The sequence below is a fragment of the Erythrolamprus reginae genome, chromosome 3, assembly GCF_031021105.1.
Source record: "Erythrolamprus reginae isolate rEryReg1 chromosome 3, rEryReg1.hap1, whole genome shotgun sequence".
NCBI lineage: Eukaryota > Metazoa > Chordata > Lepidosauria > Squamata > Dipsadidae > Erythrolamprus > Erythrolamprus reginae.
Window position 1 is genome coordinate 172,652,986 of NC_091952.1, and position 27,205 is coordinate 172,680,190.

The following is a 27,205-nucleotide window of genomic DNA, read 5'->3' on the forward strand; positions in this document are numbered from 1 at the left end:
AGGTCATATGATATCATTGGACTATTGTACCAAGGGAACTAGAAAGCCAAAGACTTGAAGCCAATTCAGGGAAAAAAATGTTCACATCGTTAAAACGTAACACTTCTCCAAAAAGATCAACAACAGATTTCCCACTGGAGATCAGTAGGCTTCTCCTAGTTATCAACAACTTATTTTCGGATGTTGATTTTGTTTGACTCCTTAGGGACAAAAAAGATGGAAGAAATATAGTTTTGAGAACAGGATTAAAAGTCAAATGGGCTTGCTAAAATGGAAGGTATGTATAGAAGAGTTTTGATAAAAACATGGAAACATTTAGGATTTTAAAATTATGATATATTATTTATGAATCTGCAGACTGTACATTTTTATTAGCAAAATAATAATTATGGTTCAGGTTATGGTGACAGTTACAGCAATATTTCCCATGAGGCTATGGTTATGAAGTGTTAAACTATTTTTAAAAGTCCCTTTATTAATATTAAGAATAATAAAGACTATCTGTAAATGAACCTCAGTTAGAACAGCTACACTTACTTTTTTCTGGTGAGATGAGAGAAGATAAATACAGTGATACCTCATCTTACGAACCCCTCTTCATACGAACCTTTCATGATACGAACCCAGTGTTTAAGATTTTTTTGCCTCTTATTTCGAACTATTTTTACCTTACGAACCCGAGCAGCCGCCGGGATTTCCTTGAGGCTCCTCGATTCCCTTCATTTTTGCCAGTGCTGCTTTGAATCCCACCAACAAACCCCCCCCCCTTCCAAACTGCATGGAGAAAAGACTCATGGAGCTCAAGAGAGGAGAAAGGTGTGGGGAAAATGAGCAGAACCGGGTGGGCAAAAACGGGAGGGAAAGACTCATGGAGCTCAAAGGAGGAGAAAGGTGTGGGGAAAATGAGCAGAACCGGGTGGGCAAAAACAGGAGGGACTCATGGAGCTCAAGGGAGGAGAAAGGTGTGGGGAAAATGAGCAGAACCGGGTGGGCAAAAACGGGAGGGAAAGACTCATGGAGCTCAAAGGAGGAGAAAGGTGTGGGGAAAATGAGCAGAATGGGGTGGGCAAAAACGGGAGGGACTCATGGAGCTCAAGAAAGGAGAAAGGTGTGGGGAAAATGAGCAGAACCGGGTGGGCAAAAACGGGAGGGAAAGACTCATGGAGCTCAAAGGGGGAGAAAGGTGTGGGGAAAATTAGCAGAATGGGGTGGGCAAAAACGGGAGGGACTCATGGAGCTCAAGAGAGGAGAAAGGTGTGGGGAAAATGAGCAGAACCGGGTGGGCAAAAATGGGAGGGAAAGACTCATGGAGCTCAAAGGAGGAGAAAGGTGTGGGGAAAATGAGCAGAATGGGGTGGGCAAAAATGGGAGGGACTCATGGAGCTCAAGAGAGGAGAAAGGTGTGGGGAAAATGAGCAGAACCGGGTGGGCAAAAACGGGAGGGAAAGACTCATGGAGCTCAAAGGAGGAGAAAGGTGTGGGGAAAATGAGCAGAACCGGGTGGGCAAAAACGGGAGGGACTCATGGAGCTCAAAGGAGGAGAAAGGTGTGGGGAAAATGAGCAGAACCGGGTGGGCAAAAACGGGAGGGAAAGACTCATGGAGCTCAAAGGAGGAGAAAGGTGTGGGGAAAATGAGCAGAACTGGGTGGGCAAAAACGGGAGGGAAAGACTCATGGAGCTCAAAGGAGGAGAAAGGTGTGGGGAAAATGAGCAGAACCGGGTGGGCAAAAAACGGGAGGGAAAGACTCATGGAGCTCAAAGGAGGAGAAAGGTGTGGGGAAAATGAGCAGAACCGGATGGGCAAAAACGGGAGGGAAAGACTCATGGAGCTCAAGAGAGGAGAAAGGTGTGGGGAAAATGAGCAGAATGGGGTGGGCAAAAACGGGAGGGACTCATGGAGCTCAAGAAAGGAGAAAGGTGTGGGGAAAATGAGCAGAACCGGGTGGGCAAAAACGGGAGGGAAAGACTCATGGAGCTCAAAGGGGGAGAAAGGTGTGGGGAAAATTAGCAGAATGGGGTGGGCAAAAACGGGAGGGACTCATGGAGCTCAAGAGAGGAGAAAGGTGTGGGGAAAATGAGCAGAACCGGGTGGGCAAAAATGGGAGGGAAAGACTCATGGAGCTCAAAGGAGGAGAAAGGTGTGGGGAAAATGAGCAGAATGGGGTGGGCAAAAATGGGAGGGACTCATGGAGCTCAAGAGAGGAGAAAGGTGTGGGGAAAATGAGCAGAACCGGGTGGGCAAAAACGGGAGGGAAAGACTCATGGAGCTCAAAGGAGGAGAAAGGTCTGGGGAAAATGAGCAGAACCGGGTGGGCAAAAACGGGAGGGACTCATGGAGCTCAAAGGAGGAGAAAGGTGTGGGGAAAATGAGCAGAACCGGGTGGGCAAAAACGGGAGGGAAAGACCATGGAGCTCAAAGGAGGAGAAAGGTGTAGGGAAAATGAGCAGAACTGGGTGGGCAAAAACGGGAGGGAAAGACTCATGGAGCTCAAAGGAGGAGAAAGGTGTGGGGAAAATGAGCAGAACCGGGTGGGCAAAAAACGGGAGGGAAAGACTCATGGAGCTCAAAGGAGGAGAAAGGTGTGGGGAAAATGAGCAGAACCGGATGGCAAAAACGGGAGGGAAAGACTCATGGAGCTCAAGAGAGGAGAAAGGTGTGGGGAAAATGAGCAGAACCGGGTGGGCAAAAATGGGAGGGAAAGACTCATGGAGCTCAAGAGAGGCTCTTTTTGCCTTGCTTCGTTGGGACTGCCACCTCTTGCCACCTCTCGCTGTCACTCCCCCCACTTCGTTCGCTTTAGCTTTGTCTGCCCGAACCTTTTTTTTAAAAGCCTTAATGTTTTGGATTTTCCTAATGGGCTTGCACGCATTATTGGCTTTTCCATTGATTCCTATGGGAAACATTGTTTCATCTTACGAACTTTTCACCTTACGAACCTCGTCCTGGATCCAATTAAATTCGCAAGACGAGGTATTACTGTATTTCATCTTAAATATTTTAGATGAAAAAAGTCCTTATTTGTTTTTTTATTGATTGATTGATTTTGTCCAATACACAATGAGGGTTTTAGTGGTATACACATAGTAAAATATATCTAAGAAAGAATAGAAGAGAAGTTATAGGAATAGAACATATCAATGAAAGAATAGAAGAAGAGATATAGGAATAGAGGAAAGGAGATATAGGAGAGCAATAGGACAGGGGACGGAAGGCACTCTAGTGCACTTGTACTCGCCTCTTACTGACCTCTTAGGAATCTGGATAGGTCAACCGTGGATAATCCAAGGGTAAAGTGTTGGGGGTTTGGGGATGACACTATGGAGTCAGGTAATGAGTTCCACGCTTCGACAACTCGGTTACTGAAGTCATATTTTTTACAGTCAAGTTTGGAGTGGTTAATATTATGTTTAACTTCAATTCTTACATGTTTTAAGCAGAAGTAAGCAACATGTAATTTGATCACTGATGTTTAAAGAAAACTCAGTGAAATTTTCTAAGGAGTTGAAACACATGTATATGAAGAATGTGTATTCTCAACCATTTTAGTAGCTACTAGTAAAGAATGAAGGACATTGACTTTAAAATTTTATTTCCAGCCTTGTGCCAAAATTCAGCATTGGTGGAACTCAAAATTACTCCAGGTCTCTAAACATAGTGCTATCAAACAAAGAACAAGGAATAGCTATACTTGTGTCATGCTCTTCACCACAAACTGTTATTGATTTCTGGAAAGTACTAGCTGAAATCTTCTTTCTCTTTTACTAGGTTATTTTTTTTTAATCTTCTACGCTAATCTATTTTTAACTCATATCACTATATTTATGGGAGTTAGATGTGTGAAGATATGAGAGCTCTATCTATGCTTGCTGTAAGCTTGCTGTATCTATGATATCCTCTATTACTGGATTTATAAACTTATTTGCATATGACAGATGTAAGCAACATTTGATGATCAAAGGCTGTCCTGAACATGGAGAAAGAGACCTCAAACTGATAGAATCACATCACATAAATTGTAGGGACTGATTCTTAAAGGGAAAGTGGCACCTCTGTATTTCAACTTTGATATGCCTGATTTAAACCTCGCATTGAAGTTAGACAACATTAATTTATCTTGACGTACTATCACAGTAGACTCATTTGAGCAGATAATGGGAAAATGGTAATCAGAGTTCCTGAGAAAAAGCCCCCTCCATGCACCCACACAATCATTCTTTAGCTATTTCCCCCTTCCTCTTATCCACAGCCCATTACAGAAATAGTCCTAAGTCAATATTGTACCAATGCTAAAATAGCATTTTTCTTCTTATTTCTATTGAAACCACATTGGTTTAAGTTTTGTAAGTTTCGTATCCTACCTCCAACATGGGCCGAGCACTGTCATGGATTGAAAGAATGTGTGTAATGTTATTCTGTTTTAGTTGTTCGGCGTCACGAGCATCTGTAACGAAGAGGAGACAAGGAAATAAAATCATCAGCTGCACTTATCTTGTTTCTTGTAAGCATCCAAGAAATATTGAGATAACTTTCTGAAGTGTAACCTAACACTTTGGATTGCCTGCACTGGCTGCCGATTAGTTTCCGGTCACAATTCAAAGTGTTGGTAATGACCTATAAAGCCCTACATGGCATCGGACCTTCAGGACCGTCTTCTGCCGCACGAATCCCAGCGGCCGATTAGCTCCCACAGAGTTGGCCTTCTCCGGGTCCCATCAACAATGTCGTCTGGCGGGCCCCATGGGGAAGGGCCTTCTCTGTGGTGGCCCCGGCCCTCTGTAATCAACTCCCCCCCAGAGATTAGAACTGCCCCCACCCTCCTTGCCTTTCGTAAGTTGCTGAAAAGTAAAATATGGAAGTTGGAGCTAGAATCAGCTCGCTCCAGAGATTCGTACTGCTTCCACCCTCCTCGCCTTCCGTAAGAACTTGAAAACCCATCTATGTCGCCAGGCTTGGGGTCACTAGACTTTAGCTTCCGGCCAACAAATGTGATGCATGCTTGTTGTCTGAATGTGGCTGGATGGTTTTTAATGTTCCTGGGTTTTTAGAATATTAGTTGGATTTTAGGTGTTTGATATTGTATATTGTTTTTTATTATGTTGTGAGCCGCCCCAAGTCTTCGGAGAGGGGTGGCATACAAATCCAATAAATAATAAATAATAAATAAATAAGTATCATGCTAACCTCGGAGTTCTCGGAGAGGGGCAGCATACAAATCCAATAAATAATAAATAATAAATAAATAAGTATCATGCTAACCTCGGAGTTCTCGGAGAGGGGCAGCATACAAATCTAATAAATTATTATTATTATTATTATTATTATTATTATTATTATTAACCTATTAACGTCATGGAAGATGAACTCAAAATATAATTTGAAGGTGTTTTGATTTTTTGATTCTATGAAATTAATAGAAAACATGATTTATTATAAGGTTCGCCATTATAAGATGTAGCAGGATTCTAGCATTATTAAAGGCTACCTGAAATGTTTTGAATTTCACATAATTATTTGCAAACTATTCTGTCTCTTATAAAGCTCAAAATTTTCAAGTTAATTGAAAAAAACATCCCATCATCGCACCTCCCTACAATAGCAAAGGCTGCTTAAACAAATATAGTCAGAGAATTTTTTTTTCTGCAAAAGGGAAAATCCCAGGCTTCTCCCATTACGAACGACTAGCGCAAAACAACTGGCTGATGACCACGTTAATCCCTGAACCAAAATAATCTGATTGATCTTTTTAATCTTTTGCTATTTTTTAAAAGAGTAACCATTTACTTTCAAAATCTTGAAGGGAAAACAAAACTAGATTAAGACACAGCTTAATAGCTTGCCTGGTGTAGCTAGTGGTGGGGGGGAGGATATAATCTGCATTAACATTAATTCTAAAGAAATTGGAAAGTTTCCCCTGCAATATTTTAGGGCAATATTTCTCAACCGCAGCAATTTTAAAACGTGTGGACTCTAATTACCAGAATTACCCTGGCTGGAGAATTCTGGGACTTGGAATTAAGACATAGAAACATAGAAGTCTGACGGCAGAAAAAGACCTCATGGTCCATCTAGTCTGCCCTTATACTATTTTCTGTATTTTATCTTAGGATGGATATATGTTTATCCCAGGCATGTTTAAATTCAGTTACTGTGGATTTACCAACCACGTCTGCTGGAAGTTTGTTCCAAGGATCTACTACTCTTTCAGTAAAATAATATTTTCTCATGTTGCTTTTGATCTTTCCCCCAACTAACTTCAGATTGCGCCCCCTTGTTCTTGTGTTCACTTTCCTATTAAAAACACTTCCCTCCTGGACCTTATTTAACCCTTTAATATATTTAAATGTTTCGATCATGTCCCCACTTTTCCTTCTGTCTTCCAGACTATACAGATTGAGTTCATTAAGTCTTTCCTGATACGTTTTATGCTTAAGACCTTCCACCATTCTTGTAGCCCGTCTTTGGACCCGTTCGATTTTGTCAATATCTTTTTGTAGGTGAGGTCTCCAGAACTGAACACAGTATTCCAAATGTGGTCTCACCAGCATTCTATATAGCAGGATCATAATCTCCCTGCTTGTTATATCTCTAGCTATGCAGCCAAGCATCCTACTTGCTTTCCCTACCGCCTGACTGCACTGTTCACCCATTTTGAGACTGTCAGAAATCACTACATCTTAAATTTGCTGAGATTGAGAAGCATTGTTTTAGAGTTGGGATGGGTGCAGCGGTGGGCAACTAAACTGGCTGCTACGGCTACTAAATTGCACTCGCTGCCACGGCTCGGAAGTTCTTGTGGGACCAGCATGATTTTGCTCCTGCACCTGTGGAGGTAGCAAAAGCATGCATGGAGCCACAGGTACGCTCATGTTTCGGTGAAGTTTTACCTGCAGCTCCGTGTGCGGTTTTGCTACCACCACAGGTGCAGCAGCAAAATCGCGCTTGCCCCGGAAGAACTTACGAGCCGCGGCAGCGAGCGCAATTTAGCATTCCGGCTCGTAGCTCACCGCTGGGTGGAGGCAGCTTCTGTGGGAATTTGTTTATTTATTTACTAAGATTATATGTCTATCTCATTATGAATGATTCTGAGCAGACTAGAGAGATAAATATAATCATACAGTTACGACACAAATCAAAACAGAACTCAGATCACCAGCTCCTTTCCAACCCCAAGAACAGCCCAAGACATTTCAACACCACTGGAAGATTTGCTGGAAGCCTTAACTGCTTTGGAAAGCTCAGAAAGAATGAGGCTGGCTTGGTCTTCAGGGGAACATTATAGAAAAGTGTGTGACAGAGAGAGTTACAGAAAAGGCCCAAGGCCCCTGCAAATAGAATTCTCTCCAGGCAGGAAGCCAGTTTTCACAGTTTCCAGCTCTTACTAGAAAGATATACTGGTAATACATTGGACAGTACCAAAGATAAGCTAAGAAGAGATTTAAGAGAAGTATTTTGCATTGAGCATGGAAACTAACTGATAAACAGTGCAATTCTTGAAGCTACTGTGTTACACGGGCAAAGCATTGGTATTCATAAATGTCCAAGCTGATGCACAATTTAATTTAATTTAATTTAATTTAATTTAATTTAATTTAATTTAATTTAATTTAATTTAATTTAATTTAATTTAATTAATTTAATTTAATTTAATTTAATTTAATTTAATTTAATTTAATTTAATTTAATTTAATTTAATTTAATTTAATTTAATTTAATTTAATTTAATTTAATTTAATTTATTATTTATTTATTTATTTTGTATGCCGCCTCTCTCCGCAGACACGGGGCGGCTCACAACAGCAACAGAAAACAATATATAATACAAATTCAATAGCTAAAAGCTAAAAACCCATAGTTTAAAAAACATGCACACAACATACCATACATAAACAGTATAGGCCTGGGGAAGATATTTAAGTTCCCCCATGCCTGACGGCAGAGGTGGGTTTTAAGGAGTTTGCGGAAGGCAAGGAGGGTGGGGGCAGTTCTAATCTCAGGGGGGAGCTGGTTCCAGAGGATCGGGGCCACCACAGAGAAGGCTCTTCCCTTGGGACCCACCAAACGACATTGTTTAGTCGACGGGACCCAGAGAAGGCCAACTCTGTGGGACCTAATCGGTCGCTGGGATTCGTGCGGCAGAAGGCGGTCCCGGAGATATTCTGGTCATTATGGGGCAGCAAGAACTTTCAAATAGTCTTCAAGGACTATCTGCAGCAAATTGCAGAATCCAAGGAAAAATTGGCAAAGGAATGAATAATCATAAGCAAAGTTTTCTGATTTGGGAAAGGCTGCAACTGGAACCAGGATGGAGCTGGGCAAAAGTTCTTCTAACCACAGCTGCTTGTTCCTTGAGCAAAAGTCTTCAGGAAGACTCCAAAATACAGAAAAGCCTGCTCAGGTGTGACCCATCCAATCCAAAAATAGAACATAGGTAATTCTTGACTCACCATCACAATTGGGACCAAGATTTTGGCTACTAAGCGATGCAGTCATTTCAATTAACTTGAAAATGACCAGATCCAATTTTTATTATGTTTTATCCATGCAATAGCACTTATTTACCGCTTCATAGTGCTTTACAGTCTAAGCGGTTTACAGAGTCAGTATATTGCCCCCAACAATCTGTTTCCTAATTTTACTGACAGGATGGAAGGATGGAAAGCTGAGTTCAACCTGGAGCCAGTCAGGATCGAGGCAATCGAACTCCTGGCAATGTGAGCAGAGATAGCCTGCAATACTGCATTCTAACCACCGTGCTATCACCATTCTATATTAAGGGAATCATATCAAGTAAATTTGGCTTCTCCAATTGACAATGCTCGTTGAAAGCTGGCTGGGAAGTTTGCAAACCATGATTATGTGACTGTAAGATGTTTGTAACCAGGGATAGGCTCTAGCTGGAACGCTAAATTGGGCTTGCCGCGGGGCTCGTGAGTGCTTTTGCTGCCAGCGCAATTTTGCTTCTGCACCTATGGAGATAGCAAAATCGCGCACGGAACCGCAGGTGCGCCCGTGTTTCAGCATATGCGGATGCATAAAAACCTCGCCAAAACACGGGCACACCTGCAGCTCCATGTGCGATTTTCCTATCTCCACAGGTGCAGAAGCAAAATCGTGCTCTCATGAACCGCGGCCGAAAGCCCAATTTAGCGTTCCAGCTACAGCCCAACCCTGGTTGTAACTCTGAGGATGGGTTGTAAGTAACTTTTTCCAAGACTCTCATAATTTCAAACTGTTGCAATCAGGAACTAGAAAATTGTCACACCCAAAGATATAGAATACTGTCATGCTGGAATTGAATTAAATACAGACCCTAATAGGTTCCACTCAATGGGAGAAGAACTTTAACTACAATTCCAGTTCAATATGTGTACTTGAGCATCATCTATATATTTAATTTAAACATTAAAACATCTATTTCAAATGGAATATTAATTTTAATATTCAATAAGAAATTATGTTAATTCTGATATTCAATACTGGAATGACAAACCAAACACCTTAACCAAATATTGGCTATTGGGGGCCCCTGCAAAATTATTTTATCTTTTAATATATTTAAAGTTATTTATATATTACCTCTATAGGACTGGCTCAAGGGCTAACTTTTGCTATAGCCAAAAAATGAATTAGGGGCTAACTTTTGCTATAGCCACAAGCACGTCTTTTTAAAAAATGCTAAGCTATATTTTGGTCTTTGTAACTACAGAAGGGAAGATTTAAAAGAACCCAAATGAGAAACAGATACCAGGTCTTGGTTTCGTGACACCGAGTGCCTCTGACTTTAAGCTCATATTGCAAAGCAAATTTCTTCACAGTATGATTTTACTAAGTTTCAGATGAGATTTGTGTGCATCAATCCGTTCTCTGTTTCCTACAGACACAAACTCACCTCTGTTAATAAATCCAGGTTAACAATCTCCCATTTGGTGCAATTTTTTAGCTTCAGAAAAGTGGTAATTCACATTATTTTCTATACTCTACCAAAGGCCTAAGCAGAATTCTTAACGAGAGGGAAGGCCATGACTTAGCAATTATGTTAATCCTTCAGATGTCATGCATACAAAATGTAATGCATTTGGGGGTTTCTGATGAAAGAGGAACCCAATGTCAAAGCATGATCAGAAGTAGTGCACTCTCTCATTCGACCTGAGATGCACCCGTTCAACAACACAGCATGGAGTTGTGCTTTTCAAAGTACCGGTAACAACCTACAATTCTATCTTTTCTCTTCGTTATGTGGTTAACCTTCAAAGGCCTGCCACTCCAGCACACCATTTCTCTGATGTAACATCGAACAATTTGTCAGCAAAGTAGGATAAAGGGTCTGTCATTTCATTTTTGTCTCAAAATCAAAAAGGGGATGTTGAAGCAAATGGGAAACACTTCTATATTTCATCTTTTAAGAGACAAACAAAGTATATGGGACCGTTCAAATTATGAAGCCATAACTTAACTGAATTAAATTAGTTTTGGTCCCTTCAGCTTCTCTTATACAAGTGGTGGTGAACCTATGTCACATGTTCCAGAGGTGGCACACAGAATCTTCTCTGTGGACACGTGCCATCATCAACTGCTCTTCTGGTTTCTAGTCACCTGGACTTTACGGGTGCCAGAGCACTGAAAAACAGCTTGAAAATGGCCCAAAAAATGGCCCCAATAGTCCATTTTCCAGGTGAAAAACAGTTAGAAATACAGCCTGAAAACGGCCAAAAAACCAGCCTGAAAACGGCCAAAAAATCACCAAAAAATAGCCATGCCCATGTTTTGTCATCACTCCGCAGCCTGCACTGGCTGCCGATCAGTTTCCGGTCACAATTCAAAGTGTTGGTTATGACCTATAAAGCCCTACATGGCATCGGACCAGAATACCTCCGGGACCGCCTGCTGCTGCACGAATCCCAGCGACCGAATAGGTCCCACAGAGTTGGCCTTCTCCGGGTCCCGTCGACGAAACAATGCCGTCTGGCGGGACCCAGGGGAAGAGCCTTCTCTGTGGTGGCCCCGGCCCTCTGGAATCAGCTCCCCCTGGAGATTAGGACTGCCTCCGCCCTGCTTGCCTTTCGCAAACTTTTGAAAACTCATCTATGTCGCCAGGCATGGAGGAATTGATATATCCTTAGCTGCTTTTGATTTTATGGATGGTGTGTTTGGTCTGTATGACTGTTTTTAGTAAGGGGTTTTTAAAGACTGTTTTAACATTGGATTTGTATATGATGTTTTATTATTGTGAGCCGCTCCGAGTCCTCGGAGAGGGGCGGCATACAAAACTAACAAATTATTATTATTATTATTATTATTATTATTATTATTATTATTATTATTATTATTATTATGTCAATACAACACAGCAAATGAGATCACTATGATGGATTTCGTATGTCATCACCAGTCGGGCGCTTCCCAAGCACCTAGGACTGCATGATGTAGCGGCAAATTATGTTTGCCGATCCCAGTAAAGCGGCCTTTTGCAATTGACAGATGGAGATTTTGTCAATTCCGATGGTTTTCAAATGTCCACTGAGATCCTTTGGTACTGCGCCCAGCGTGCCAAGTACCACTGGGACCACTTTCACTGGCTTATGCCAGAGTCGTTGCAGCTCGATTTTTAGATCTTCGTATTTCACTAATTTCTCTAGCTGCTTCTCCTCAATTCTGCTGTCTCCTGGGATTGCGATGTCGATGATCCATACTTTCTTTTTCTCCACGATCACAATGTCTGGTGTGTTATGCTTCAGAATTCGGTCAGTTTGAAGTCGGAAGTCCCACAGTAGTTTTGCTTGCTCATTTTCGACCACTTTTTCGGGCTTATGATCCCACCAGTTCTTTGCCACTGGTAAATGGTAGTTCCGGAACAAGTTCCAGTGGATCATCTGTGGCACAGCATCATGTCTATATTATTATTATTACATCATCATCATTATTATTATTATTATTATTATTATTATTATTATTATTATTATTATTATTATTATTATTATTATTATTATGAGAGTACCAACCAGCCAGTCTTCAGGTTTCTGGCACTCCAGCGTGCAAATGCACAGACATGAACTTGTGTTCCAGTTTGGGCATTCGGTGCCGAAAAGTTCACCCTCACCGTCCTACAGCTTTCGCTTCTATTTTCAGTTTGGCTGGGGGAGTCTTGACAAAACATTAAACCACGAGGAATATTAAATATGGTCAATTGAAACAAACTACCTTCATAAGCCAAAGTTTGAAGCTGTTTTATTTGAGTAAATGATACTTAAAATTAACCAATCTTGTCCAGACTTTGACCATAAGGGACATTAAAAAGATAGCATTCCTCAGAAATGGCTGGAAAAAGAGAGAGACAGCATGTGACATCAAGGCTGGGCAGGATACATTTTCTGACTGCAGTTTCTGATATTCACAGAAGAAATGAAACTATCTCCTGTTTAACTCTGAAACTAAAGTTTAATGGAAATTATAAAGTGAAATTATTTTCCTTCTTACATGATTTTTGCGATTGTGCAATGTTCAAAGGAGCCAACAGGAATGTTTAGATTTATATTCTTTTTTCAGGTTCCGGAACTAAGTGTGAAACAGCAACTATTTGGCCAGGGAGAGGACAGCCTGAAAGTACCAAACATCCCTCTCGGAAAATAACAGTTAAGGAAATGTGAGTAGCTGCAATATTAATGGATCTATTTGAAAAGCAAGTAAGGGCAGTAAGCCCTTTAGATCAGTGTTTCCCAACCTTAGCAACTTGAAGATATTTTGACTTCAACTCCCAGAATTCCCCAGCCAGCATTCGCTGGCTGGGGGATTCTGGGAGTTGAAGTCCAAATATCTCCAAGTTGCCAAGGTTGGGAAACACTGCATTAGATAATGGAGAGCAAATGGCATTTCTGTGGTCTTTTTTCCTACTCAAGAAGATCCAATGTACTGTATGCAGATCAAAAAAGATGTGATTTTTTTTTTTAGTAAGATCAGACTTTTGCCTATATAGAATAGGTGCCTACAAACTTGGCAACTTTAAGACTTGTGGACTTCAATTCCCAGAATTCTTCAGCCAACGATGCCGGCTGAGGAAATCTGGGAAATGAAGCCTTAAAGTTGCCAAGTTTGGAGACCCCTGAAGCGAAGATTGTCTTTAATTTTTAATTTTATATTTATTATTTAAAACTGCTTGCAAAACCAATCAGAAGGGAACTCATACATCTTAAAAATAAGTCAAACTGAGACACGGTCCCTTGGGAGGAGTAAGCAAAACTTCTAAGGGGACAGAGTTGTAAGCTCACCCACTCCAATGCTGGGGGTGCAATGCATAATATTTTGCAAAAAACCATTAATAAATCTCATTTTACCTTTATAATTTCCAAGGAACAAACCAGGAAGTATCTGTGAGAGGAACAAAATAACATCAAATGTCAATCTTTTGTGGTAATATGGTATGACACAGTTCAATTTGCATGCAGAATGGAACATAACGCTATTCAAGCAGAGTTAAAGTTTAGGTGCTATTTCTTGTCACATTCCCACACTGTTTTACACTTAAAGGACATGTTTTATACCTGTCAATTACAATGTCCTGTAATTAAAGAACAGTGAAAAGGAATAATTCTCCAAACATGGGTATACAACCTGATGCTCTCTAGATTGTATAAGGTTGTAAAAAGGGGCGAAAATCACTTAACAAGTGTTTTGTTAGATGTCTCACAGTGCAAAATATCTGAGGGTTAGAAGATTACCAATGGAAGAGAATATTTGCAGCTCAGGGGTCAACAGTTAGATTAATTGCCCTGCCTCTAAACCAGTGTTTCCCAACCTTGGCAACTTAAAGATATCTGGACTTCAACTCCCAGAATTCCCCAGCCAGCTTTTGCTGGCTGGGGAATTCTGGGAGTTGAAGTCCAAATATCTTCAAGTTGCCAAGGTTGGGAAACACTGTTCTAAACAGACATGTTATTTCTAAATTGGTTTACTTGTATAATTCTGCACTCAATACAGTATAAAAATTCTTAGAATAAAAAAAGCAGAGATGGCTGGAAGCTCCATTATCAGTTTTATTCTTGGTCTTACCCACCATAACAATCATTTTGGAAAAAGACAAATGGACTCATTGTTCATAACACACTCACAAAATTTTAAAGGCGCTCACTGATTCCAAAAGGTTGTAATCCACAATATGTAGCCTGAGGGCTGTTGGGGTCTGGATGGGTGGCAACAAGCTCAAACTCAACCCAGACAAGACGGAGTGGGTTTTGCCTCCCAAGGACAATTCCATCTGTCCGTCCATTACCCTGGGGGGAGGGAATTAGTAACCCACTCAGAGAGGGTTCACAACTTGGGCGTCCTCCTCGATCCACAGCTAGCAGTGGAAACACCATCTTTCGGCTGTGGCGAGGAGGGTGTTTGCCCAGGTTCGCCTGGTGCACCAGTTGCGGCGCTACTTGGACAGGGAGTCACTGCTCACAGTCGCTCATGCCCTCATCACCTCGAGGTTCGATTACTGCAACGCTCTCTACATAGGGTTACCTTTGAAAAGTGTTCGGAAACTTCAGATCGTGCAGAATGCGGCCGCGAGAGCTATCGTGGGGCTTCCCAGATTCGCCCACGTTTCTACAACACTCCGTGGCCTGCACTGGCTGCCGATCAGTTTCCGGTCACAAAAAGTGTTGGTAATGACCTTTAAAGCCCTACATGGCATTGGACCAGAATACCTCCAGAACTGCCTTCTACCGCATGAATCTCAGCGGCCGATAAGGTCCCACAGAGTTGGTCTTCTCCGGGTCCCGTCGACCAAACAATGTTGTTTGGCGGGCCCTCTGGAATCAACTCCCCACGGAGATTAGAACGACCCCCACCCTCCTTGTCTTTCGCAAATTACTCAAGACCCACCTATATCGCCAGGCATGGGGGAACTGAGACACCTCCCCCAGGCTTTTATATTTTATGTTTGGTATGTATGTGTTGTATGGTTTTAATTGCTGGGGTTTTATATATCTTTTTCTTTTAATATTAGGTTTGTTCCCTGTTATATTGTTTTTTTTATTATTGTTGTTGTGAGCCGCCCCAAGTCTTCGGAGAGGGGCGACATACAAATCTAATAAATTATTAATTATTATTATTATGTATCAATAGAAGGGATTTTCCAATTTTTCCAATATGCAGGCTGTCCTTCACTTACAACAACGGAGCTCAAAAATTCCACTGCTGAGCAAGACACTTGTTAAGTGAGTTCTGCCCCATTTTACAACCTTTCTCACCACAGTTGTTAAGTGAATCACTGCAGTGATTTAAGTTACTAACGAAGCTGTTAAATGAATGTGGCTCTTCCCCCACTGACTTAGCTTGCCGGAAGACAGCTGGGAATGTTACAAATGGTGACCAAATGACCCTGCACATCAAAAATACATGCCATTTGCCACGTGCCCAAATTCTGATCATGGGGATGCTGCAATGGCCGTAAGTGTGAAAAATGGTCATAAGTCACTTTTTCCAGTGCCATTGTAACATCAAACAGTCACTAAAGTAATGGCTATAAGTCAAGGACTACTTATCATAATCATCTGAAAATCTAACATGCTAGATGCTGCTTTTGGGAAGATCACCCAAAATAACTTTTCTGCCCAGGCTACAAACTAGAGAAAATGTAGCACACCCAATGTTTGTCCAAACCTATATTTAATTGATTAAACACTACTAATAAACTAGCTTAGTAGTGTTCACACACAAACAAACTTTAAATCAGTCTTTTATTGAAAATAACCCAATCATTAATTATATGGCATTAACAGCTGGCATAATTCCATAAAGTTGTAAAGCAAAGATTTAGTAATTAGTCTTGGCTATCGCAAGAAGATTGGAAAGATGCCTGGAATCAGTCCACAAAACAGAAGCCAAAACAGATAAGCTTAACAGATGTTTTCCAAACAAGAGGCACCACCAATGAACAAACTATCAAATAAGTTGTTTTCTGCAGAGTTTTTTCAGTCTTTGTCATTCCTTAAGTAGGCTTGGAGGAGTGGCCAATTAGCCCCAGGCCTACTCCTGAGGAGACCTCCTCCTGAGTAGCCATTCCTGCCTTTTAGCAGCTTTACGCGCTTGTGCATTAAGAAGAGGCTCCTCCACTTCTGCCTCATCACTGCTGTTAGCTGCTGGAGGTCCCAAAGATCCTGCCTGAATCTCTGCCTCTGACACCGAGTCCTCACCAGCCTCCTCACTGTCCAACTTGGGTGTCAGCTGCACAGGCTGCTTGGGCATCACCTCATTAGCCTCATCTCGGACAGGATCCATCACCAGCTGCCTGGGCTGCTGGCAGATTACAACAATAACATTGGAAGGTGTGCCCAAGATACATTGAACTTATATATATATATTGGACTTTTATGCCGCCCATCTTGCCTAGAGGTTGCCACGTTCCGATTTCTGATTTTGAAATGTCGGTAGCCATGGAAAAGACCAACAGTGAAGGGCTGCAAAAAATTTTACTACCTCACTGTGAGCGTGGCTTATTTTGTGGGTGTGGCTTGCCGGCCATGTAACCAAGTGGGAGTGGCTTGATGATCATGTGACGGGTGGCTTAAAGGTCATGTGACTGGCTTAAAGGTGGCACACTTGACGTCACTCACATCAAGGGTTTGGGTTAGGGTGCCTGGCCTCTCCTTGCCTCAAAGAGATACAATTTCCTAATCTATTTATTTATTTATTTGTTTGTTTGTTTGTTTGTTTGTTTGTTTATTTATTTTGTCCAATACACAATGAGGGTTTTAGTGGGTATATAGTAAAATACATGATGAAGGTTATAGAGGAGATACTCATAGTAAAATATATCTAAGAAATAATAGAAAAGAAGATATAGTAATAGAACATATCAATGAAAGAATAGAAGAGTTATAGGGATAGAAGAAAGCTATAGGAGATATAGGAGAGCAATAGAACAGGGGACAGAAGGCACTCTAGTGCACTTGTACTCGCCCCTTACTGACCTCTTAGGAATCTGGATAGGTCAACCGTAGATAATCTAAGGGTATACAGTGTTCCCTCGATTTTCGCGGGTTCGAACTTCACGGATAGCCTATACCACGGTTTTTCAAAAAATATTAATTAAAAAATACATTGCGGTTTTTTTCTATACCACGGTTTTTCCTGCCCGATGATGTCATACGTCATCGCCAAACTAATAATTTTTGCAAATAAATAAGAAAAAAATTAATTGTTAATAAATAATTATGTTTATAAATATCAGGATCACTAAGTGTCTTATTCAATGGTGAGTACCAGTAATAATGGTGAGTAAATGGTTGTTAAGGGAATGGGAAATGGTAATTTAGGGGTTTAAAGTGTTAAGGGAAGGCTTGTGATACTGTCCATAGCCAAAAATGGTGTATTTACTTCCGCATCTCTACTTCGCAGAAATTCGACTTTCACGGGCGGTCTCGGAACGCATCCCGCGCGAAAATTGAGGGAACACTGTATATCCCATATGTATACATAAATATTACACACAGGCACACAAAAATATACATTATCTACTATATAAACTGTATGTGTATGTACACATACATGCACAGCTCTTCTAAAATTAAACATATTCAACCTCATTTACTGTGATAGGAAAAACATACCCAGAGCCCAGAAGGGGAAAAAAAGAAAAAAAATCAAAACTTTTCTACTGGTGAGTACCTGACCAAAAGTTTTCTACCACCCCATCAGTTTTGCAGAGATCTCTCCTTCTTTAACCCAACATACCAAAATGCCTACCAGCTTCCACAAAAACCACCGTCAGGATTTAACTTGCCGGTCATGATCTTTCCTAGGTCGGCTCCTTTGACAATGGGAAAGAAGGAGGCAGGAAACTTATTCATCATTTCAGGAATGCACCCCATACAGGATATCTGAGGTAGGACGTTTGCCGGGAAAACTATGCCTTGAAGATTGTGATAAATCAGCGACATGTGGCCAATGCCTATGGTTAATGCAGTAGGAGATTTTCTTTGGTCTTACTTTGTTGTTGTTTTTTTAAATATCTAATAAACTGCCAGCAGAATAGTTCCTAGGATTGTCGGCTGTTCAGCTATTTAAAAATATCTCTCTGAGGAAGCCAGCAAGCAAATAATGGCCTGTTTATTTACAAATGGAACAGAATTCTTTAGGCTAGGTTATAATTCTTTATCTGCCAAGTGTGACACACAAGGAATAATACTATAGAGCCATTTAGCCCTCATGGTTGTCATTTCTACTACCACAAAAACAGTTCTAAGAAAGACTGGTCCCATCATATTTTTAATGCAAAGCACTGATAAAATATTTAGGGCCCAGATTATTTTTTTTAAAAGTACCTTGTTACCAATCCTAAATTTCTTTATCGCATCCTTGCTATTCTTTCCTCTTATTTATTTATTTATTTGTTTATTTGTTTGTTTGTTTGTTTTGTCCAATACACAATTAGAGTTTTAGTGGGTATATATATATATATACCCATATATACCCAGCAAAAACATGTGATACATACAGAACATAGTTTGTTGGCTATGAATAAATTAACTGCCTTGAAATGGCCCTGGGTTGGGCCTAGAGGCAAAAAAGGAGCTGTGACGTTCCTTCAATATACCAGGGTGATCCAACAGAAAGAACATATAGCCCCTCCCTGGTACAAAGCTGAAGGGATCAGATCCGGTGGCCTAGAGGTTAACTCTCTGCCTTACAAGGCAGAAGCTGCCGGATCAAATCCCAGTAAGGGTATGGCTAGCTGATGAGGGCAGAACAAGGCCGAAATAGTGCTATCCTAGTCTCCCTTAATTTTAAAAATTCAGCAAAAACAGGAGATGTGTGTATATATATATATATACACACACACACACATAGTAAAATACATGATGAAGGTTATAGAGGAGATACTCATAGTAAAATATATCTATGAAAGAATAGAAAAGAAGATATAGGAATAGAACATATCAATGAAAGAATAGAAGAAGAGATATAGGAATAGAAGAAAGGAATAGGAGATATAGGAGAGCAATAGGACAGGGGACGGAAGGCACTCTAGTGCACTTGTACTCGCCCCTTACTGACCTCTTAGGAATCTGGATAGAATCTTGCTTGGATGTGTACCCACCTATCCAGATAATTTTTATGCAAACATAAGATGGGGGTATGAGGAAGCATCCAGGACAACTGTGCAATGTAGAGAAATCACATTTCAAATTTGGCTTTAATCAGAAGTTTGAGACATTTAGTTCACAGAGAACAAGGCAAGTGGAACTACAAGGATTATGTTATTATTTGAGTTGTTATTTTCATTGATGAGCATTTTTGCTACAGTAACTGTAATGTCCCCGTATAAACAACAAACCAGATTGGTTAGGAAAAAGGGGTGGAGCCAACTGTGAGCGGCATAATCCAAGGAATACTATTGGCTCTCTCCTCAGCCAGCTGGAGTATAAATAGAGGTTAACTTGCCTGCATCCATGTTCTGTTCTGTTCTGTTCTCGTGTTTACTTAAATAAACGTCCTTCAAACCAACCGTGTCCGACTCTTCAGTAACCCTTTTTTCCAACTCCTGAGTTTAAGATCTTGCAAGAGAAATGCTAACCTGAGACCTCTGCAATTTCCTCTCACAAAAGATGAATAGCAAAAACATTAACAAGAATTTGGTCTGTTTTCCATCATGAAAACAACGAAGAAGTTGTAAACCAGTCAGGTGTTTTCTTCCTCAAAAGGAATGTGGGTGAGATTTTTTCCCCCACGGCAGTTCAAGGTGAGACAACTGATTTTCACTTATTCTCAAGTATCACAGTTGAACTTCAAAATGTTTTTGATGAGGGTTCAGGAAATGAAAATGATGATGGCATGGAAGAACCCTTACATCTTTTAAGAATAATTTGGGTGGTATGTACGTACGTATTTCCTGCTTTTACATTACAATCGAAATGGGAAACATTTATAACGTGGCTATCAGGCTTAATATAATTTAAAACCTGTTCGTAAGTAAACACTAAAGCTAGGAAACTTTAGAGAATAGAAGAGGGTGATTTTGGCTGGAAGCTATGAATCACTTCTAAAGACAGCAAAATACAGACAAGAAGATGCCCAGTTCAGAATGGCAAGAGGAAAAAAAAGAGAATGATGAGTTAGTTTGAAGAGAGAGATGACACACGATTAAAATACGAGGGTAATCTGGAAAGTAAGGTAACAAGGCACGTAGCTTTTGCGGGGAATATTTGCTGGGGAAGTTGGTATTACTATCATGTAGTGGGCTGAAGGGGAATGGATATGGCGTCACTGCATTGATTGACGTTTGCTCTCTGGAGTATGGTGGTAAGCGCACGTTTCACCTCCTGTCATTCTACAGCTGAGAAAAGCCTTGCCTTCGATCTCAAAATGGTCAAGAAATTCTCATGTAACACAGACTCGTGTCAATTTTGTGCACTTCAGTAAGCATCTTGGACACCCATTGCAGAAGCCTTCATGCCCTTAGCATTCATGTAAAATATTACAGTGTGCACTTCGCACTTGGAGAGAAATAGAATGAGGACGCTCATCCCTAACCTTCACCACAACGCCAGTTGATGATCTACTGACTGCTGGCACTGCTCATTCTCTTCCGCTGGCTTCCCGCTACAGGATAGTAATACCAACTTCCCCCGCGAACATTCCCCGCGAGAGCTATGTGCCTTGTAACCATACTTTCCATGGCATTGGACCAGAATACCTCCGGGACCGCCTTCTGCCGCACGAATCCCAGCGACCAGTTAGGTCCCACAGAGTTGGCCTTCTCCAGGTCCCTTCGACTAAACAATGCCGTTTGGCGGGGCCCAGGGGAAGAGCCTTCTCTGGGGCGGCCCCGGCCCTCTGGAACCAACTCCCCCCAGAGATCAGAGTTGCCCCCACCCTCCTTGCCTTTCGTAAGCTCCTTAAAACCCACCTCTGTCACCAGGCATGGGGGAATTGAGATATTCCCTTCCCCATGGCTTATAAAAAAATTCTGCATGGTATGTCTGTATGTATGATTGGTCTCTCAAATTGGGGTCTCTTTTTAAAATTAACTTAAATATCAGATTTGTTTATATTGTTTTATTACTGTTGTTAGCCACCCTGAGTCTGCAGAGAGGTGTGGCATACAAGTTTGATTAATAAATAAATAAATAACCCTTGCATCTAATAAATATATTTAGGACAACTGAGAAATGACAGTAAATCAATAATGTATCACATTTTGATACATAGCATAAAACAGCCCCAAGTCTGATACTTGCTTGGAAGCCCCGTTTTCCTTGTTTTATGGAAGTGGCAGTGCCAAACCTGGCTATTGTTTTTTGTGCCAAGATTGCCTATGTAAACCAAAGGGAAAGCACCAAGCTGCCTTTGGCTTGATATTATCTTAGTGGGCAAGATGAGCTACACCATCCTCTGCAATAAGCAGGAAGAAATCCCACCGAGTCTGTGATGCTAAACAACGTCTAATCTGAAATAAGGCTAAGGGGGGGAAAAACTGGAGACAAAAAGAGAGAGTGTAAAGGGAAGAATGTGAGTGAATGTCTCTCATTCCACTCTAAGTAGGTTCCAAGAGCGGACATGCTACCTAGGGTGGCATTACTGATTGATCAGACCCAAGGCAGGAACAAACAATAGCCAGATGATCCAAGCACCAATTGTGGCAACAGCAGCTGTTTGCAAGCTCTGGAGGCTGTCCTGGTCCGTAAGGGGAAGGAAGCAAGCCTCTTCGGCTTAAGAACAAAGGGAGTTTTGAAGATTGAAGTAATCCTACCAGCAGATTTCTCTTCTCCAAACCATATATAGCTTTGACCAAAAGGTAGACTTGGCTGACCAACTAAGGCAACTTAGCCAGGTCAAATCAGATCCAGGGGCACCACAATTTGTAGTTTAGCACCTGATTTTCATTAGACCTTTGCATGCTGTCTTGATGCCAAGCCAAACTCCAGCTACTGTCATTGAACAAAAATATCTCCAAGCCCCCTCACTCAGCAAGGAACTTCCTTTTCTCATTCCAAGTTGACCCTAACTACAATAGGGCAACTGTTAAAACCTAACCTTTGTTCTTGTGCCAAGACAACCCATGTATTACAAAAGGAAGTATCAAAAGGAAGTATCAAAGAGCAAAGTGAATGGGGTTTGTTATGGTCACACCCACTTCCCCTATTGTGCCCCACTCACACCTTGCAATGAAGTCATCAAAACAACTGAGCTTCAACACAGCTCAGACAATAGACATTCCCTGTTTCTTCTCCAAATCTTATATAGGCTAATCAAATTACAATTGCATGGACAAGTTGAAATTTAGAACAAAGAAAGGTTTCTTGAAAATCTCTTCGCCCTCATGTGCAGATATGTAGCACAAACCTCATTTCTAAAATTTGTGCATTCAGTTCTGGAGGAAGAATTCAATTTCTTACAGTCAAATCAGCTACATTGTTTCTGTGCTACATCCATTTGTAATAATCATGAAATTAACAAGGATCGGAGGGGAGGGGGGGTTCAACTTCATAAGCCTTCACCACTAACTATTACAAGTTCTATTGTACAAACGTCAGAAATTTCATAAATGAATAAAAACTCTAATATAAGACATATATCCAATTTTAAAGACAAAGGCTAATTTTAAATATCCTATCCTATCTTGTCTCTTGGTATAAAACTGAGGACAACGGGTAGCTTGATATAGTGATTAAGGCATTAAGCTAGAAAATAGGAGATTGTAAACTTTAATCCCATTTTAGCTTTAGGAAGAAGGCAATGACAAATGATCCAGGCGATCTCCAAAAATTAGACACAACTTAATGGGGAGGGGAATCAATCAATAAATAAAGCTGATCATAGGGAGGCAGGTAACATCTAAAACAGATGTTTTCTTATCTTGACAGTCCAGCCGGGATAATTATGTTTACAAATTAACTAATCTGTGATTACATGGTATAGAATTTTAAAACCTGATGGTGCTTCCACACAATGAGTAATACATACCGTGTTTCCCCGAAAATAAGACACTGTCTTATATTAATTTTTGCTCCAAAAGTTGTGCTACGTCTTATTTTCGGGGGGTGCCTTATATTTCTCAAATAAGACAAATTCACAGGCAGAAAAGCTGACACCCCCAAAGAAAGTGTACCGTACGGTACACTGATTACAGTACGGTACCTGTCAGTATGGCACACACACACACAGACGACAGCACTTATACGGTACAACAGTATACTCCCACTATTGCAGCTTCCGGCCACCAGAGGAACTACAGTCTACGCACTGTAGTGGAGAATGTAATGGTGGTGAGACAGCAGCAGACTGTGTCTGCTGTACTGGACGGTACAAAGCGATGGAAGGGGCCAGCAGGGGACGCCACATTATTACGGTACCGCTATGAACAGCTTTGAATGGTACCGTATGTTTTTCCACCGTACCGTATGTAAACTTGACTACGCCTTATTTTCGGGGGGTGCCTTATATTAGCAAATTCTGCAAAACCTCTGACATGCCTTACTTTCGGGGTACGTCTTATTTTCAGGGAAACAGTGTATATGTAAACAACCTGGATTCATATAACAACCTGAACTTTTAAGGTTGTAGTAAAATAATTGTGGAAATCTACAAATGCAGCCAATGCTTTTAAATGCCTTAAAACAGACAAATCAGAAACGCTGTTTGTGGCCAGACTATTTTCTTGGGAAGTAAGTAGTGCATCCTCTCTCAGAAAAAAAAATGCATTGGCTGATGGTTAAGATCAAGTTGATGGTTCTCTGCATCCTAGCAGCAATTCTGTTTTAATACGAAGGACTGAGGGGAATGCCAACATATTGGAAGAGACTCAAGATTCACAAGGAATCTTGGCAAGACTTAAGGTGCAGTTCAGTGGTGAGAAATGGAAGGTCCTGCACCAGAAAAACCAGATGTGTCAGTATAGAATAGGACATGCCTAACTCAACAGTAATAACTGCGAGAGGGATCTAGGTATTCTGGTAGGTCCCCACTTAAATATGAGTCAGCAGTGTCTGACAGCTGTCGGAAGAGCTAACCCAATTTTAAGCTGCAACAACAGAGGGACAGCATCAAGATTATGGGACCTGATAGCAATAGCACTTAGATTTATAAACCCCTTCATAGTGCTTTATAGTTTGCAGAGTCAGCATAGTGTCCCCAACAATCTGGGTCCTTATTTTGATGACCTCAGAAGGATGGAAGGCTGAGTAAATCTTGAAGCCTGTGAGAATTGAACTCTGGAAGTGAGCAGTGTATTAGCCTGCAATATTGCCTTCTAACCACTGCATCACCACAGCTCTGATAATACTGCTTTATACTGCACTGGTGAGACTACTACCCTTGGAATACTGCATCCAGTTCTGGTCACCATGGATTCAGAAATGGTGCTAAGGCCCTAGAAAGAGTGCAGAGAAGAGCAACAAAGATAAGGGAGCTATATCGTAGGATGAACTTAGGCACTAGGTATGTTTAGCCTAATCAAAAGAAGCTTCAGGGGAGACATGATAACAGTCTTCCAATACTTGAAAGGCTGTCATAGGGCGTTGATTTATTCTCCATAGCACCTGAAGACAGGATGAGAAGCAATGGGTAGAAGCTTGTCAGAAGAAGATTTGGCCTGGAAATGAGGAGGAATTTCCTAACAGTCAAACAATTCACCAGCAGAAAAGCTTGCCTCCCAGAGTTATGGGTCTCCCATCTCTGGAAGATTTTGAGATTGGACAACCATTTGTCTAGTATAAGGACTCCTGCTTTGGATAGGGGGCTTGACTAGAAGACCTCCAAGGTCTCTTCCAGCCCTATGATTCGATGACTCATCAACAAATGGACACAGTATTTCCATCTCACAACCTTCCTGAAAAAACATCTTGAATATGGCATCAGACTCGGGACGGCTCACAACAATAATAAAACAGTGTACAATGAACAAATCTAATACAGTATTTAAAAGAAAATATCTAAAACCCCATTATTTAAAAAACATACAACACAAGCATACCATACATAAAACTATCTATCTATCTATCTATCTATCTATCTATCTATCTATCTATCTATCTATCTATCTATCTATCTATCTACACACACACAGCATTACCAGAACAACTGGACATAAGAACAGTCTTTTTCCTGAATGCCATCACTCTGCTAAGCAAATTATTCCCTCAACATTGTCAAACTATTTACTAAGGCTGCATTACTATTACTATTAGTCTTCTCATCGTTCCTATCAACCATCTCTTCCTACTTATGACTGCATGACTGTAACTTGTTGCTTGTATCCTTCCGATTTATATTAATATTGATTGTTTCCTGGTTGCTTATTTGTACTCTATGACAATCATTAATTGTACCGCATGACTCCTGACAAATGTATCTTTTCTTTTATGTGCACTGAGAGCATATGCACTAAAAACAAATTCACGCTTGGCCAATAAAAGAATTCCATTCTACTGTATTCTAAATGCTGAAGCAAATGGGAAACACTTCTATATTTCATCTTTCAAGCATAGGGGACCAGTTCAAATTATGAAGCTACAACTTGACTGAGTAGTTTTGGTCCTTTCCACTGCTCCCGCAGTCATGATTATTCTATCACCCAGGAGGCCTCGCCCAGTTGTTGACTAACCCAGCTGCAAGATCTTCAATCATTTCCGGCTTTCTAATGCAGATGGCAATACCCCTGGGGAAGAAGAGGGAGCAGAGCTTTAACTGTGGGAAGGGGAAAGCAGATCTTGAGGCTGCCGAATAAAGCTTGCACTTCGGGGCAGCTTTAATGGGGTATGTGTATTGCAGGGGTCTTCAAACTTGTGGACTTCAACTCGCAGAATTGTCCAGCCAGCAAAGCAGTATGGAGAATTCTGGGAGTTGAAGTCCACAAGTCTTAAAGTTGCCAAGTTTGAAGACCTCTGGTGTATTGTAACAACACAAACAGCGTGTGTGTGTTGTTTTGTCTTCTATTTTTAGGACAACTACTTCTACCACACCCTCCTCTTTCTAAACTAAGGTATCCTAACAGAGGCGGTGCATACCCGTGTTTCCCAACTTTTTAAAAACCCACCCAGGGGTAGGCAAAGTTGGCTCTTCTATGACATGCGGACTTCAACTCCCAGAATTCCTGAGCTAGCATGATAGGCTCAGGAATTCTGGGAGTTGAAGTCCACAAGTCATAGATGAGCCAACCTGGACCCACCGATCTCCGTGGAGGAATCAACCCCATTGGAAACCAACATTTGGAGTCACTCATAAGCAAACCCATTAGGACAGGGCGTGAATAAACGGCGAGCCAAACCCACCGAAACTCGGCGCAACCCCCCCCCTTTCAGAATACATTTAAAGGCACGTGTGGACGGCATTCAGGCAGAGAAGTGGAAACGCGTCCTATCTATCTATCTATCGGACGCGTGTCCACTTCTCTGCCTGAATGCCGTCCACACGTGCAATATATATACAGGTATATATTTTTCCCTGTGGGTCCCCTTAAACCCCCGCATGCGATCACGACCCCGAAAATTTAAAACAACAACAACAACAAAGATAAGCAGCGTTTACCTTATTCATCCCATTCCCCATGGTTCTAAAGCGATCTGAAACTTTTAAGCACCAGAGGCTGGAAGCAAATCTATGGAATAGGAGGAAGCTGCAAAGAATAACAATTAAAAAAAATACTAGGGCGGGGAAAGAACGGTATTTACTCTGTAGGATTTGAGCGATCGACTAGAGAAGCGATTATAAACGTTAGGTATTTTTCACCGCAGGAGCTCAAAAAAAAAACCCCCAAAAATAAAACTCCCGTCCAACAGAATTAAGCGGGACTTTCCCCTTTTAAAGTGCCTTTTTAAAAAATATAAGCGGAATCCGCCCCTGGACTTCTCAGGATGAACTAGTTAACAAGTTGCTACTGCCAGGAATTACGTCTCGGTCAATCCGACCTTTCCGATTTTTTTTTTACCACTCCCACGTGTGATTAAACTCCAGGCGCCGTGAAAATTGCCCTCAAATAACAGCGCGAGCGTTTCTGGGATTCGTAGTTTTATGCCTTATTCGGTGGCCGGCTTAAAGGGGGAGGAAAAAACTACCGCTCCCGGCATGCGCAGCGACAAGCTTTCGCTCCGCCTTCCCGAGCACGTACACACAGAGTGGGGGAGCTCCGCCCACTTTCATTCCTGGAAGGATGAGTAAGCGCCGGCGGCTTCTTTGCTGACAAAACTGTGGAGGCGGCGAGGCGTTTGGTTTCTGGGCAATGG

The 27,205-nt window shown here is 41.4% G+C and overlaps 1 protein-coding gene across 1 annotated transcript in view; it reads right to left on the reverse strand.

Moving 5' to 3' along the window:
• DUSP22 (dual specificity phosphatase 22) overlaps positions 1 to 26,923 on the reverse strand; it is a 60,311-nt gene extending 33,388 nt beyond the window's left edge. The window contains exons 1-3 of the mRNA XM_070749097.1: positions 26,511 to 26,923; positions 13,331 to 13,364; positions 4,361 to 4,443 (exon numbers count right to left, since the gene is read on the reverse strand). Coding sequence (XP_070605198.1) covers positions 4,361 to 4,443; positions 13,331 to 13,364; positions 26,511 to 26,531 — 138 coding nt within the window. The 5' untranslated portion in view covers positions 26,532 to 26,923. The remainder of the gene's footprint in view (positions 1 to 4,360; positions 4,444 to 13,330; positions 13,365 to 26,510) is intronic.
• Positions 26,924 to 27,205: the final 282 nt, after the last annotated feature.